The following is a 16742-nucleotide window of genomic DNA, read 5'->3' on the forward strand; positions in this document are numbered from 1 at the left end:
TGTATGTTGTACAAGAACCAGAAGAAATAAAGTAAAGTGAAGAAAACAATCTAGAAACTTCATCAACCTCTGCCATGTCCAGGTGCAACGGCTGGCCTGAAGTGAGGTCATCTATGCATCTATAACCCGCCACCACCACCACCACCTCTGCAGATTATGTAAATGTAGAATAGGCCTAAATGAAATTTTCTGTGATTTTTTACTTGGTTTTTCTTCAATAATATACCTAGCAACCTAGGTAATATTACCTTATCCATACGGCATTCATTACCGTATTATAATTATTAATGTGATATTACTTTATCCATGGACATGCCATTGATGATTGAGCATTGACAAATGACAACGAGTCAACGACCTTGTCCACTGCAAGCTTCATATCAGCAGCCATGTAGGTGTAGCATTTCTTCTGCATCTGGAAGCTTACAGGATGGTTTGTAATTTTGCACAATTTTAATAAAATGTCAAGTGATTTCACTATAACAAAAAAGATTGTAAAAAACAAACCTGATAGAGGAAAAAATATTTTAGTGACAAACATCTTATTTTTTGAGAAATAAATCATACCTAGTTTACCTAGATGAGTACCTACATATACTTAAAGCATCACTTGTATCATAAATAACGTTTTCATTGTAAATATTCTAAGTGCATTAAACTCTGTAAAGTTGCTGTATGCGTCCCACACTCAGGATGATGTATGTTTTTGGTGAATTTTCCTGCGCATTTTCACTTTTTTTAAGCTATTGCTGTGCACAGTTGGCGCAAGCTGCAATGTAATGAAAATTGATCCTCGTTGCGCACGTGTTCGCGCAATCCCGGCCATCAATTCTACATTGCGCTGCTGCGCACGAGCAGTTTGTGGAGGAACAGACGTAATACCGTCAACCGGGGCTACTCGGGACAGATTTGATCGTTTTTTTGTTAATAACTGTTAATAACTTATTACGATGAAACATTTCATGAACAAATTTAGGCTCATTTTATAGCTCTTTGCCAGGGCTATCGAATGGCATCGTCAAAAAAATTCCATATGCTATTCCTAAGGTGCCAGACGCAAAATAGAGATTGTCCCGAGTAGCCCTGTGGGTCAGGGCTACTCGGGACAATGGGAATAAAACTTCATTTCAAAACATTTGAAGCATGCAGAGCATACTCATCTATTATTAAAAGTACTCTGAAGTTCTCCTCTTTCATTGTAGACCATGTAGAGGTAGAATAAATGACATTTTCTGGGATTTAACTTGTTTTTCCTTTATTGATATGATATTACCATAAACATTAATTACCTTCAACTGGGGTGACTTCAGCCTCCTTTTTTATTCATGCTGGGGTCGTAAATGCGGTGTCGTAAACGCCAGGGTCATAAACGCCAGGGTTGTAAACCAGGTCATGAACGCCTGAGTGACTTTGGCCATTGTTTATGACCATTTATGATCCTGCTTTGGCCATCATTATGAACACAGCTGAATTACCATAAACCCACATATTCAACAAAACTTACCCCAGCAACACAACCCAGCATCACCACCCCAAAGACCCACTCAACAACCACAGTCATTAGTTCTACCAAACCCTCCAAACCAAAACCAAAACAAACCACAACTACAACCAAAAAACAGAGGAAACAGCCGAAATACCCTTAAAGTTCTTCAAATAAACATAAACACACTATCAAACAAAATAGATGAACTAGCCCTACTTGCCAAACAACAAACTACAAACAATCCAAAACACAGCACTCCGCATTGCAACAGGTTGTACAGCTGATACTAACCAAAGCCACCTACACACAGAAACAAAAATGCTTCCAATAGACCAGCACCTCAGACTCCATGCATCCCAACTCAGACTAAAAGCACAATCACCAACCCACCCACTTCACACTCACACTCAACCTTACAACCCACCCAGACTTATGAAACAAACAGTTTTCACAAACAGAAACTATACCACTAACATACTCATAGAACCAGACCAAGCCACAACAGAAACACTAAATAGATGCAAGAAACAAATACACACTACAATCACAACTAACTACATAGACAATCTACCAAACAATGCTGTACTCTTGGCACCAGCACCAGCCATAGACTCTTCAGAAACCCAATTACCCAGGCACACACGCTGAGCACTAGCACAACTCCGTACAAACAAGTCCCCCCTACTACACCAATACCTACACAAGATAGATCCAGCCACACATCCGTCCCCTCTTTGTCCACTCTGTCTCAGACATGATCACAACACCTGCCACCTGTTTGGCTGCTCGGAACTGGTCACGCCTTTGTCGCCCCTGGTTTTGTGGGACTCTCCCATCGAGGCGGCGGGGCTGTTAGCGCGCTGGGGAGAGAGGTTGGGCTGGCCACAGGAATGGGTGTAGGCCCTGTCCCGCACTTGTCGCGGGACGGGGAGGGCGAATAACAACAACAACACAGCTGAATCCCCCAGTTGATGGTACCCTATTATTGATGGGATATTACCATATCCATGAACATGCCATTGAGCATTTACAACAACCTTGTTCACTGCAAGCTTCATATCAGCAGCCTTATAGCATTTTTTTTCTGTATCTGTAAGCATACAGGACGGCTTGTAATTTGTGTGACGATAAGTGAACTTTTTTTCGCTCAGCAAGGTAAATGTAATCAATATTCTTTGTTTTTAATCAATTTGTTCTTAACTGGAGCCTTTGCTAACTGAGGTTCTACCGTAAATGCGTTTTTGGGGGTGTCCCTAATAGCCCCGGGGGGGTGTCCCGAGTAGCCCTGCCCTGCGGAAATGGCTGCCATTTCTTTTTGGAATGAGATAGGCAAATACTGTCAATTACGTTTTCAAGCCGACACCTGGGTGCAACTTTTATGTAAGTAAAATTTTTTAATACGGCGAATATTTTTTTTGCTACATACCTTAGCAGTTGTAACTTTACAAAATATAGTTTTTCACCATTTTTTTCAGGAATTTTTCAAAGCAAGTAAATGTAGTATTTTTTGACTTCCTTTTTACTACATAGATAGGAAAAATGTTGACGTTTACGCCACTATTTTTAGTTTTGCAATATTCCAATTAGTTTTGCTACTACAACAGTTTAACGACGTGTCGGAGGCCTGTCCCGAGTAGCCCCGCTTGTCCCGAGTAGCCCCGGTTGATGGTACTCACATTACTCAGTACAGTATGCCTCTAATTATCTTTCAATAATATATGATTTTTCTTGATATGGAAATTTGGTGAATGAGAAATCTTGAACTTTATTTTAGAAGAAATTTTCTCCAAAGTCATATGGCAACACTGAACACCGTCTGTTTACATTTCGAATGTATAATAGCCGCAGTTTACGATTACCGTACGTTCCGTATCCGACAAGGCGGACAAGCGGAAGAGTCAGAAGTAACCCGGACATGTCTTACATTTTATTATTGTCAGTTCGACTCGCGACTCGCGTAGTCAATATACTCGCGTATATTGTCAACTAAAATAGTAGAACTATTTTAGCTTTCTAAAGTACGGCGCACCGCGCAGGTTGTTAAAATGACAAAATAAATTCCCGCGCACCTGGCACATCTTCCTGACCATGGTATGTGTCCAATGTCAACATGCTGGATGAAATACACCAAGAAGCGAAGACTTGTATATTCCGCTCTTGAAGTAATTATGTTAGTCCGGGAGCTTTGTGCACGATTTAATAAGGGGGTAATAAATCGGCAGACTTGATCCTTGTTTCCTTATATTTCGGCGTCAAAACCTGCACGCACAGGATTCTATAAGAGTGTGAACATACAAGAAACAGAGATCCTAGAATGATAATAAGTCTAATAGACGCAGCTCCAGAAGGGAGCTGCTTTAAATCGAAATACAAAAGACCATGATCATATATCATGATAATTGATTTTATGAACACAGCTCCAGAAGGGGGCTGCCTAATTTCAGGCGAGTGCAACATTCAATACACGAGATCAATCGTACTCTACTTAATCTAATTAATCTCATCGGTCTGTCTCATGACCCTAACTGAATACATAGCTTATAGCAACTTATAAGGCACATAGAGCAGAGCGGGCAATAATGAACGGTAGAGCGATCACATGTAGCCGACCACAAATGATTCCGACGGATTCAATTATTCAATATTAGCTAGCAATAACAAAATGATCTTTTTAGGATCTGACAGAAGCAAGCTACTGCTAGAGTACTAGGTTACTGACACCTTTTACATACAGGCCGACTGCTAATGGTAATTAACTAGTGCTAGGTTACTGGCCTAGTTTTCCAAACTGGCTGACTACGGTAATTAACATGACACAGGGTAAATTCGTAGGTTTGTTAACTTACGGTCTTTGAGGCTCTAGAAAGACGAACGTGGACTTCAATTCTTCAATGCTTTTCTAACGAATAGCTTTTTATACTAGTAATACCGTACGATACCTGCAAATATGGAATAAAGTATTTAGACTGGAACTAAAGACCATTTAACTTCATGGCACTGCAGCTTTTCTGACAATCCCATTCATTCTCAAATCGACAATATTTCCATACAACCAAGGCACACTTGACATGCATTAGCTTCAAAAAGAAGCCAAATCAATTTGCAATGATTAAATGATCATCTGTAGCAACTAGCCATTACAAAGCATTCTCCACAAGAATTCTATTTTTAGGGCAGAACAGAAACTACTAGATCTAGCTCACGACAATTATCGCCTTGAGATGACGCTGTATTGGTTGATTTACTAAGTTGATTCAAATCAAACACTAATGGATTGAACAAATAATTCAAATATAACAGACATTCCGTGACATGCCGCTGGCTTAGAGGCGCCCATCTTGACACTAAGTGACGTACAACTTCACACAACAGCTTCAGGAATAAAAAGTAATCACTGATATTCTCACAAACAGTTTCTGCTCGTTCATAAAAAACTCAGTCATCCAGTAAATGCACCTATTTCACATTTGACACTCATAAACACGGAAATAAATTTGGCAGAGCTTGCCTCGTTGCCGATCCCAACTTCAACTGCGCGCGCATCGGCCGCGTGGGTGCTGCCGGACTTGAACTTTCCGGAATTAGCAGAGCATTCGATAATTTGCATACTACGATACACATTTAACATTATATTTACTTTACAGTTTAAAGTTACTATCTCGAGCTCCTTGGTCAACGATATATTGATACTATTTTTACACGTTGAAATGAACGTGACATTGTACAAAAAAAAAAACATCATCTATGAAAGGACAAAATAACAGCAATAATTGCAATAAATTTTGTATGGTGGATGGATGGATAAGGTGATAACTGTAATATTACATCAATGAAGAAAAAACAAGTAAAAATCACAGAAAATTTCATTTATTCTACATTTATAGTGGCAAACCAGAGAGGTTTTTAGAAATCAGCGCATTTTCAATTTCCTCATCTACTCAATATTTTAATAAATATCTTATATATTTATCATGATCCTGGTATCTAAGATAGGTACTTAATAGTGTGCATATAGCCAAAGTTACAGGACTAAAAAATGAACTTGAGGAAGGGTAACAAAAAAATGTTCTCCTCTGCCACCATGCGAGTCTGCATGCTTCAAATGTTTAAAATTGAGTTTTATTTCAAGTGTCCCTGACTCCCTTTTTACTCCATTTCCAGATTAATTCAGGAGCCTTTTATATTGCATCTAGCACCTTACAAATAGCATATAGAATTTTTTTGGAGATGCCATATCATGATAGCCCTTGCAAAGACCTTCAAAATGAGCCCAAACTTGTTTATGAAATGTTTCATGGGAAGAAATTATTAACAAAAAACGCTCAAAACCATCCCTTTTTACCCCGTTTGATGGTAGCTATATTTGCTTGGGCTCAATAATTTTGCTGGTCAATCATGTTCATGTAGTCACTGGCTTCAGGAACAAAAATCTGCCTCAGCATTTAACTCGCAGCTCCTTTGCTTGGTGAAAATCTATTTCATCAGGTAACTCGTAGAAACTCTACTCACTTGATAAAGACCTTAGCTGTTTGCTCTTCAGACTCAAACTCATTTCCACATTGCACCAACCATCAGTTTGGTTGTGCCACAAACACCTTGGCTGGTTGCCACGAAACCCCCGTACTTGACTAACTGCAGCAGTCCGCCATCCTGCTTAAATACCCCACAACCCCCATAGTGCGCCACTTGATCTTTACCCTAACGACCTAAGTTTTCCCCTATGGACAGTAATGACCGCGTAGCAGACCTACTTTCTATACCGTAAAATGGGGTAACTTAGACCACTTTTTTCTTTATAAATGATGCCATTCTTTTACTAGCTAAATTAAACTTGAATTGAAACATGCAAAATACAGGTCTATACTCTAGCTTCACTCACCATAAATTGCTGGCTCCTGCCTCTCATAGTCTTTACGTAATTTCAAAAAAAGTGATGGTCTTTGTTACCCCAGCTCTTGGGGTAACTTAGACATTTCTATTGTGTTATGTAGCCTCAGTATTAGGCCTTTAATGCCCATTGACAAAATTTTTCTATGTCAAATAGTTTTTGAGTTGTGGGGGTTTTTGTTAAAAAAACGAAAAGTGGTCTAAGTTACCCCGCCGGTCTAAGTTACCCCATTTTACGGTATGTTATTTATAAGTCATCGTATTTCTATTCCTAACACTGTAGCTAAGATCATCTTTATATACCAATAATTTATTCATTATAATTTATTTGCTTTGTATTTATTTGTTGCTTGGGTTGTTTAATTATTTGTTGTTGTTTTTGTTGTATAATTCCAATCTATTGATTTTCTGTGTCATAAGCGTGTAGGTACTTGCAAAAATCATATAAATTACACTGACTTACCTTTAGATTATACTGACCCCAACAATATGAAACACCAGTTAGTCCAAAAAATTGAAGATGCCTGGTAGGGATAATATCCAAAAATTTTCCACCATGCACTGTGAACTATTACAAACCCAATTAAAATACGTTCTCACAAGGCCCTCAAAACAAGTACGAATTGAAATTATAAAGTAAGAAACCTATCTGTTGAATGAATAATTATTGTATATACTTACCATACAAAAACTAATCTGATTTTTAACTTATTTTCCCACAGACACAATGATGCGTGAAGCATATGCTGCTCTTCCCACTGATGAGAATGATGCAGACGATCAAGATGATATACATGAAAGAATCACTCATAGTTGCATGGTATGTAGTGTATCTTCTATTATACCTGTCAACAAGAGTAGTGAATTTTTGGCATTGTTCAAACTTAAGTGCTCCCAAAAATGCATATAAAAATGGACCACTCCAGCCTAATTGACTTGATCAATTACATATATATTTTAGAATTGACATAGAAATATTTCCAGTTTCCAAGACTTCTTTTGCTTTGTATCAAAGATTCAAAACAGAATTTAAAGTTTCCATGGATAAACCTAAGTTAAAAAAAAAAAATTCCATCCTGAGTATTTGGTAAAATCAAAATTTCCTATCCTAATACTTAAGACCTGTTATCCAAATTACTCAAAATTTAACTTTTGTCTTGGTGTGATTTTGCTCTATATTTTTATATGGGATTGGAAAATACTGTATGTATATACATTTTTTGTCTAATTTTAAAATGTTTCCTATTATTTTTATTTCTATGTTAGCAAAATACAAGACTAAAATGTTATTATTATTGTAATTTTAAATTTTGTTTCAATGGTATTGAATATTCAGGACACACTGAAGGCAATGATGCCTAACAGTCTTGCTGGTGTTGGCTACCACAAAGTAGACAATGAAGATCCTGATGTTGATACGCAGGACTGTACCCCTACTCATGACCCCTCGTGTTTTGTGAGTAACAGTTGATACTCTTATCAACCAACATATTCTTTCATAAACCAACATATTCTTTCATATTTTGATACTCTTCTCTATTCTTTACAAATTTGAATTTAATACTTTATAATAGGTGTGACTTGGATTGAATGTGAGCTACAATATTATATATATTGTACCTATATGGTATGTATAATTAATGCAAATGGCATTTGCATTAATTGTGATTTAAGATATTATTTCTGCTAAAAATTTTTCATTTATGAGATGTATCTACTGAAATTTTGATTATGCTGGAATATTGATACATTTTTTATATTACTTTACACTCATGTTCAAATTTTCAATGTTCAACAGGTGATTATATTGATAAAACTATTATGTGTACTTACAATTCAGTAATTTAATAGCAGCACATACCTCCTAGGACTCTGTTCTGGATGCAGTCCCATCCCTCAGGAGCCATTATCACTATCGTCCTGTACAAATAGATGACAACGATGATGATGAAGAGGAAGCGATTTTCAATGAATGCAACTTGGTGAGAATTATGTATACATGTTGCATGACACGGGTGGTCTTGTCATGAAGATGAATGAGGTTTTCCTATCTATTTGCTATGTAACTAATTTAAGGATATTCGTTCAGGCATCTTCACTATGCATAGTTTTCCAGTACAACATCTGCTATAACGTCAAAACAATGTCCAAATATGCAAAAAAAGATGCCTGTTATTTTGTTCTTTAAAAAGGACAGGTGCAGAATAGAAGTTCTGCTGGGTGCAATTGTGTTATGAATTACATATATCATTACAGGTTTCAATGGAAGATAGAAATGGGTTACCACCTGATGCTATCCAGCAGCTACATTTTGAAGACCGATTGCATCTGCTATCAACCGCTCATGGAGTGCACCGTGTTGAAGTTCCTTATCATCAGGTATTGGATCTAATCTATTATTCTAGTTAAGTTTTATTTAAGATTTGCAAAGATTAAAAATCTGTTACTTGTAATCATATATAATTTAATTTAGTAGAAGAAAAGTATGTTTTCAAGCAGGCTAAGCAGCTATCTAATGGACCAGTATAACTATGCACGAGTGTCAAAATAAGTCATTTTGTAATCAGTTGTCCTCAAGTAGGCATAGTGATAACCAAAGAGTTACTTCTATGCAGGTCAATATACCACTTCTATGCAGGTCAATATACCTAATGTTGCTTTATCATAAATCAAATTTGACTAAAAGTTGAAGAAATCACTTCCTTTAATAGAATACATCATGCACAAAATAAAATTCATGTATATTGATTGAGTCTCAGACATTATTAGACATAATTAATTTCTGTTTTTAACTTTTAAGACTGGCCAATAGATGTAGGTACTCATGCATTTTATATACATACCACACAGAGTTCTATTTAAATTTTTTATATGGTTCATGGATGAAAATTGGTAGCATTTATAGAGCTGCAATTTCTGTTTGATTTGTGTCTCAATCTATATCAAACTTTAATCTCTTCTATTTCTTTCTGAATAAAACTGCATTCCCTTACAATTTCTTCCTCTATTGCTACAATTGTTGTAAAATTTAACTGCTCAAATTTCCCACCCTGTAGAAGAACTGGTGGTGCAATGAATCAATGCAGGTGCAAGTTAGTATGTATGAGCACTGATGACATTCAATTGCAAGATACATTTCCAGATATGCATATAGCGTTTCAGCATCAGCATAAAAAATTGCAACTCAAGACACCATCTGCTCAATATTTTTTCTTAATTTATATTTGTTGGATTGAATTTTAGTTTTTTAGGTAGAACAGTTACTTTCTTCTTGTGCCATTGCCCCTTTATTTTTTAAATGTTGATTATTTTTCATGTGCATACATTGTTGAAATATAGGTATGCTTCTTTGTTTAATCATATGTATATAATAAATTTCCATGTTTGATTTTAATTCTGAAATGATCAACAAATTTATACACTTGAATAAGATTTGGTGCTATACTTTCGAGACAACAGCTTTGATATGTATCAGTTTTACAGACTGGCGGAGGGCGCCGTGTACCGCTAGGGGCGACCGCACGCTACGGCCGTAACTTAAAACACGGCACTCAGAAAGCGTCGCGATTCATCTCAGGAGTGACAAAAGTGAGCTCACTCACTACTTTGAGAATATTTTGACTACCATGTTAGATGCAATGAACCTGACTGATTTAAACTACCTACTATGTTGCTGGAAAAGTTCACATTTTCAATCTTATTTTACCCGTCCACATTTAGACTCGTATCACATTTAGTCAATTAAACTAGCTCCAGTTTGTAATTCTCAGCGAATTCTTGTGATAATTCTCCAATTGCAACTTAATTTAATCTTTGAATTTCATATATATGATGAACCCAACACAATTTTCCCTCCTACTTGTGACAACTCCACAATTAGTACCTATTTGAATTTTCTCTTATATATATTTCATGTACAGAGAATGACGGTTGTTGGCACCAAAGTTCGGGCAGTGAGCTGGAGAGAAAACACGCAGCTCTTCGTCCGCTGGCTGCTGGTGAGTAGAGAGGCTACGTGCGCTCGCGATAACCGCTTCACTTACCCTGCCTTGCCAGGGGCCTTACTATCAAAACTTGCTTTAGTATACCCGTAGCAGCTGATTTCTTGCCTATGATAAGAGGTTTTAGGCAAGAAAAGTGTCAGTTATTGGCTGACGGAGTTAAGAAGTAACTTATTATTTTTGAGAGCACGGCCCTCGGGCATAAGCAATTGGCAGAGTTTAATCAGTCCCAAGTATGTTAGTTTATCTCAGTTGCCTAATTTAAATTGTTATTAATTGCAATTGCTTATAAATTATTATTTAATAATTAATAAGCAATTGCAATGGGTGATGCTACTGGCACCACTGTATATTTAATTTTCGCTATGCTGTAAATATGATGGTAAAGTTGCAAAGTTGCTTGGGCGTCAAGTCTATCGAATTATTTTTTACTTATTGCATTAATACATTAATTCCTAAAAAATGTGTGTATAACCACAACTGTAAGGAACGGAGAGATGGTTTTAATATCTCGAAAAAATGCATTCTTAAATTGATTCTTGTTGAATAAAAAATCAGGTAAATTCTCGACGCTCTTGCAACAGGAATTTCGACGCTCTTGTAACAGGAAAAGAAAAACATTTACTCTTAACACATAACATTACATAACATTTTACATAACTTAACTGTTCTGTAAGAGTAAATGTTTTTCTTTTTTGTCCGTTAAGAAAACGTGGTTTTAAAAGTTTTTTATTTGTTTTATTTTACTATCTTAGTTTTGTAAAAACCAGAAAAAGCTGGTTTTTAAAAATATTTTTTATATATATTTCTACTTTTTAGTTAGCAATTTTAGCCATTCAAATCAATTTCCAGGGTTGGCAAGTGTGGATGTTCTAGAAAAAACTCAATTCCAAACCGTGAATTTTTAGTGTTTTTTTTTTTATTTTAAATTTGTTTTTTTTTCAAATTTTTTTTTTTATTATTTCTGATGATCAAATCTTGAATTGTTAGGCAGCATAAGCATGCATGCCAAATTTCAACTTACTAGGATGTTTAGAAGTGCTCTAAATTAAGGTTTGAATTTTTGATGACAGACACACACGAAACCAAGTCAAGAAAAACGTGGTAAATTTCTCGAAAAAATGTATTCTTGAATTGATTCTTATTGAATAAAAAATCAGGTAAATTCTCGACGCTCTTGTAACAGGAATTTCGACGTAGAAAAACGAGTAGAATCATTCCTAGTTCGTGACTATCACTAGCTTTTGGTAGTTATCCATGTAAACGTTGATTTCAAATACTTCAACATTGGATTAAATGTATTAATCAATTGAATATTTCATAAAAGATAAAGACCGCTTCATTGATATTGTTTGGTATAGTAAACCTTGATGTAATTTTAGAAAAATATCTTCGATTCATGAAAACTGAATTATATCACGCTATCTCCTGCTGCGTAAACTTCACTGTTAATTTCTAACCAATCTCGCAGAACTGCCGGCGGGTGTTGGTGATGGTGACCCTCACAGTTATCATCGCGCTGCTCTCAATCATCGTCTGGACAACAAAGGATTTGTCAATGCAGTTCCAAAGACAGGCAAGACACATTTTACAAAAATAACACATTTTTACGTAAAAAACTGTCTGTCGTACAATAAATTTCACCAAAAAGAGGACGTCAGCTCCACCCTACAATCCATCTCAAAACCTAGTTTTTGTTATGAATTCTATTTGGAATTTGGTTGCATATTTATTTATTCTACATTTGCTGAAAAATTGCGTGGCTTCAGTTCTTTATATGAATTATGTGCCATAATTTCTGCTTCATTTTTTGATATGTACAATTTGTTGAATTATTTTATGTAATATCATGGTACCCTTATATATGCTCGTAATTGTACGAGAGTCAAAAATATTTGTAATTGATTTTTTTTTTCACTTGAAAGCAGCACCTATTAGTTTTGGATCTCAAGAAGAAGATAGACGATGTCGGGTTAAGACTAGACCGGAATTTTGAGGACCAATCGTTGCATTTCAACGATTTGAAGTCGAATGCTGCTGCACTAAACCTCACAGTTAGTGATGTCAGACTCAACGAAGTTCTTTTCTTATTACGTCGCCTGACTCCCACCACGACGTTGACATCCCGTGATGCAAAATTTCAAGACGTAGATCTCGCCGGTCCTTCTGCCAATAACCAAGCTGTTTCTGCACAATCTCGTGCAAAGGTGATTTAGAAGCGTATATTTCCATAATTTAAGCGTTATTATCAAAACATTTGTAGTAAGGCAGTGCAAAGTCTTATGCTTAGAGAAAAATTAATAAATAATTAAATATTAATTAAATAAATAAATAATTTGTTAATTATACAAATAATTAAAATAATTTGTTAATTAGTATAGTCGTAGCTCCGCAATATATAGGAGGTGAGCACTTTTCCTTAGAGTCCAAATATTGCTTGAGATTACGGCGCATTGTTTCCTTGAGTAATATTATTGATTAATCAACTGTATAATATTGATGTCGTAGTTATGAACCCAGAGCAGCATTCTCCCCTGATATCTCTCTTATTCTCTCCACCACAAGTGGCAGAGACGCTCTGACAATCACTACTCAGATATTCTGGCAACGCTGAGGTCAAGTAGCCAGGGCCTCTCAGGTGAAGCTTCGCCAAACTTGGCAATTCTCTTTAGAATAGAATAGAAGTGTCGGCATTGAAGAAATAGGCCCATAGCCTCTTTGTTTCACGCATCAAACTAATGTTTAATTTCATTGATCCCTTTTCAAAAAGCAAGAAAGTTTTGTTATTCTGTTCTAAATTTAGAATCAATGTACAGGAATTTGCATCCCAATACGTCTAATATTAGGAATAGATATTTATGAGCCAAATCTTTTGAAAATAGCTCTAAGATTTTACAAAAATTTATTGTATAATGCGTTTAGTGCTTGCAAAATTTACCGTTATAATTTGGTACCACTCTAAATGCTTCGGTCTTCCATGTGAACTATAATTATTTATTTTATTGTAATTACAGTTTTTTATAATTTATGAACTGATTATTTATAAATTATATTATAATTATTTATTTATTGACAGGTGGCGTGATATCGTCCATCATCGCTTGCCTGGTGGCGTTTTTCCGACAGAGAATCTGTGTTGGATGAACTCTACTATCAGGCAGTGCTGGCTCTCCTGAAACTGAATCGCTGTGCACTCAATGTGCCTGTATGAAATCTAGTTAATCTTAATTCTCGCGTATTGTTAATGAGCAAAATTATCAATAACAATTTTTTTCCTGGACCACGCTTATATTAATTTAAAATCAACAAAATCGTTTGCATTCAGTGGCGTGTGTTTCGGGCTTTAGTATAGCATTTTCAACGGTTCTTCTGGTTCATTCAACGTGGGAATAAAAGCAGAACATGGAATTGAAACATAAATTAGCGCAAAAATCCTATGAATTGGAACGTGAGACTTCCAAAACATGAACAAATCAGTGAGTTTATAACGATAAATGTGATGCATTCATTATAATGACAATTCACAACGGTTGCGCTGGTACAAGGTCCGTGACGCCTGGTTATATGGTACGAAGATGATGCTGCTGGCGACAGTGTTCCGAGTGGCTAAAAACAACCAAACCTCGACCTACAAAATTTGTCAAAAAATTCTGCGACATTTTTTTCCGTGTAATGAATAGTAATGCAAGCCTTTAGTGCTCATTCGTGTTTTATATCGCCTGCTGCGTTTATCTTTTCACCGTTGTTAGAACTAAGAGTTACTATCTTAATAACCCTCTACCGCCGGACGTGAGTAACCGGAGCAATATTGTATGCCTTCCCGAAAAAAAAGGATACGTTCTAGTGAGCGCAAAATGACTTGCGCTGATGGTTGCCGCCACGTACGACAACTTTAAAATGTTCTCTGTTGCGTACAAACGTCCTCAGGTTGCTAAACTCAATAATTTACGTATAATTGTATGTTCCCGTAGAGTGACCTACGGCGGTAGAACGTAAATTTCCTTTTAACTAGCTTATCTTTAAATTTCCTTTATCGAAATTCGTTAAAATTATACCTAAATCTAAGCCTAACAGAGTCCCTAATAACAGCGCCAAGAGTTATTGATTGTTGTTTATTAATGAAATAATACCCGATGGCTAAGATTAGATTTTCCCGGGCTGCTGACAGCCTTCTCTATTCTGTGATAATCTGTGTTGTTGTATCCTGCTGTGATGTTACCCAGGCCTGCACAAACGTCAAACTCAAACATTCCAGGCTTGTTTTTGTTAAGTTTTTTAAAAATACGTTTTCTGTTTCACTATAGAGAAGCATTACACAATTTGTTGTATAGAGAAGCATTACACAATTTGTTGATCATACAATATGAACATCGGAAATATCTAGATCACTCTGCTAGAATTTAAGCGTCTCGTTTTAAAATCTTCTCGCCATCTTAGCTTGAGATGTTGCGTATACTTTAATGCTGATCTAATTCGAGAACTTGTTTCTGGGTACAAGGAATATCTTCGTGTTTTATCATTAGATGAGAGCTTGTAGATGGAAGTTACATTTTTGCGTTAAAGGCATGTTAAGGTTACGAACTCATCTTGTAGTTCCGTAAAGAGTGCATTCATCATTTATGCATTATGATCAAACATATACGTAGACTCTTGGAGTGATGGCTAAGCTGTTGATGGAGATAAGTATGCTAATGTTCGAATTCTTTTTAATAAATTCACTTCTAATTTTATTAAAGTACGCATTTTTAATGAATTCATGGATGGCAGCGGTAGCGTTTAGGCTATTAAATCGTGACCCTATTGGGTGCTTGCTTGGTAACGAAGCTAATGTGCAGTAACTGTGGAGTTGTTGCACATGTTATTTATTTGAATGAAAAGTTAGTTTCACGTGATAATCAAATATTAGTAGATTGTTTTATCAATCTAAGTTAATGTTATGTACAGAATTAAAATATCATTCAACGAATGTTCAATTTTTTCTAGTCTCTAGTCTTATTGTGTCAAACAATGACTTGAAGAATGTGATTTATTTCTATTGTGTATCCATGCTTTGCAATACCATGAGTTATAAGTTATATAAAAGCACATGACTGTGTCGTTCCGTACGAAACTAGACAAGTTCTCGAGAAGTTATGATATTTAAAGCTACCAAAGAAGACCACCTTACATCTCTTGATGCCTTTTTTACGTTTTAAACTCAATAATAATTTGAGTGGCATTTATTTTGTAGTTTTGTAGTTAAGTGTTATGTGATAACAGATCTTACGTTTCAGCTTGTACTGATAGGTATAATTTATATCGAGTTTAGAGGTTAGTAAAAACCGAGTTAATTTGGTAAAAGTCAGTAACGCCAAAACCGCTCCTTATGATCTCCTAACCCATGCTCGGTTTTTCCCTCCTAACTTATGCTGGATGGTGATCATCATCAGGATGGCCAGTTGTGATTTAAGTGAATCTTTACTTGTGATCATTGTCAACGGTAATGCACAGCGCCCGTCACTAATGTCTTTGCGTACAAGTATATTCGTGGTAATTTAGGCCTTAGTTTTGCAGGCTTCTCATTTGATTTTGTACCTGCGGGCTCAATACTAGTATAGGTAAGTGTTTAGATGGCACATTCTTTTTGACATTAAACATTTCCCTTGTTTGTGCCTTTTATTCATCTTCCTAGTAAACTGAAAACTGGAACGAAAAATGATGGACAAAGTCGTTAATGTTTGAAGCGCCGACGATCTTGTGCGCTCGGGAGGACCGTTAGGCGGAGGACGAGGAATCGCAACTAGAAGAGGAGCAAGGGTAATTAACCCTCTACCGTCTGACATGAGTAACTGGAGCAATATTGTGAAAAGCCTGCCCTAAAAGGATACGTTCTAGTGAGCGCAAAATGGCTTGCACTGATGGTTGCCGCCACGTACAACAACTTTGAAATGTTCTCTGTTGCGTACAAACGTCCTCGGGTTGCTACACTAAATAGTTTACGTATAATTGTCTTTTCCCAGAGAGTGACACGGCGGTAGAGGGTTAAGGTGTCCTTATCTTTGCTAACGCTTTTATTGTACTGTTCCACTGAGGAGATGCTCAGGGTGGTAGAAAAGGAGGAGCAGTCCAAAATATGCTTGATGGAATAGAGGAATGTTTGACACTCGGAGTAGGCGGTGCTTGCTGAGTACCCCGTCCTAATAATGTAAGATAACAGGGAACTGCTGCAGCCTGAACAGTGTTGGCGGGGAAGCCAGGCCTTTTTTCGATCCTGGGTAGTGGTACAGCCAAGACCCTGTTGATCTCGGCGGTCTTAGCATTGCGTATGGGAATCTTCATATGGAGAGTCAGTTTCCTCTCCCGTAGAAACCAGCAAGCATGATGGGAAT

The 16742-nt window shown here is 36.5% G+C and overlaps 1 protein-coding gene across 1 annotated transcript; it reads left to right on the plus strand.

The window, feature by feature from the left end:
* The first annotated feature begins 414 nt into the window (after window positions 1-414).
* LOC108677919 lies at window positions 415-14189 on the plus strand. The gene is made up of 11 exons (XM_018166233.2): window positions 415-433; window positions 7096-7193; window positions 7710-7829; window positions 8242-8355; window positions 8630-8752; window positions 9857-9961; window positions 10294-10371; window positions 11846-11950; window positions 12303-12581; window positions 12940-13012; window positions 13451-14189. The coding sequence occupies exons 2-11, from the start codon at window positions 7101-7103 to the stop codon at window positions 13516-13518; spliced, it is 1158 nt and encodes a 385-aa protein (XP_018021722.1). The 5' UTR covers window positions 415-433; window positions 7096-7100; the 3' UTR covers window positions 13519-14189.
* Window positions 14190-16742: the final 2553 nt, after the last annotated feature.

Source organism: Hyalella azteca, unplaced genomic scaffold (genome assembly GCF_000764305.2).
Source record: "Hyalella azteca isolate HAZT.00-mixed unplaced genomic scaffold, Hazt_2.0.2 contig1034, whole genome shotgun sequence".
Classification (NCBI taxonomy): domain Eukaryota; kingdom Metazoa; phylum Arthropoda; class Malacostraca; order Amphipoda; family Hyalellidae; genus Hyalella; species Hyalella azteca.

What these genes read in the sequence shown, in the direction of transcription:
- LOC108677919 (XM_018166233.2), top strand. Translation starts at nt 7,101, where the DNA reads ATGATGCGTGAAGCATATGCTGCTCTTCCCACTGATGAGAATGATGCA. An exon ending in TCATCTCAGGAGTGACAAAA is followed by an intron (nt 9,962 to 10,293) that starts GTGAGCTCACTC and finishes TTTCATGTACAG; the next exon opens with AGAATGACGGTTGTTGGCAC. An exon ending in CAATGCAGTTCCAAAGACAG is followed by an intron (nt 11,951 to 12,302) that starts GCAAGACACATT and finishes ACTTGAAAGCAG; the next exon opens with CACCTATTAGTTTTGGATCT.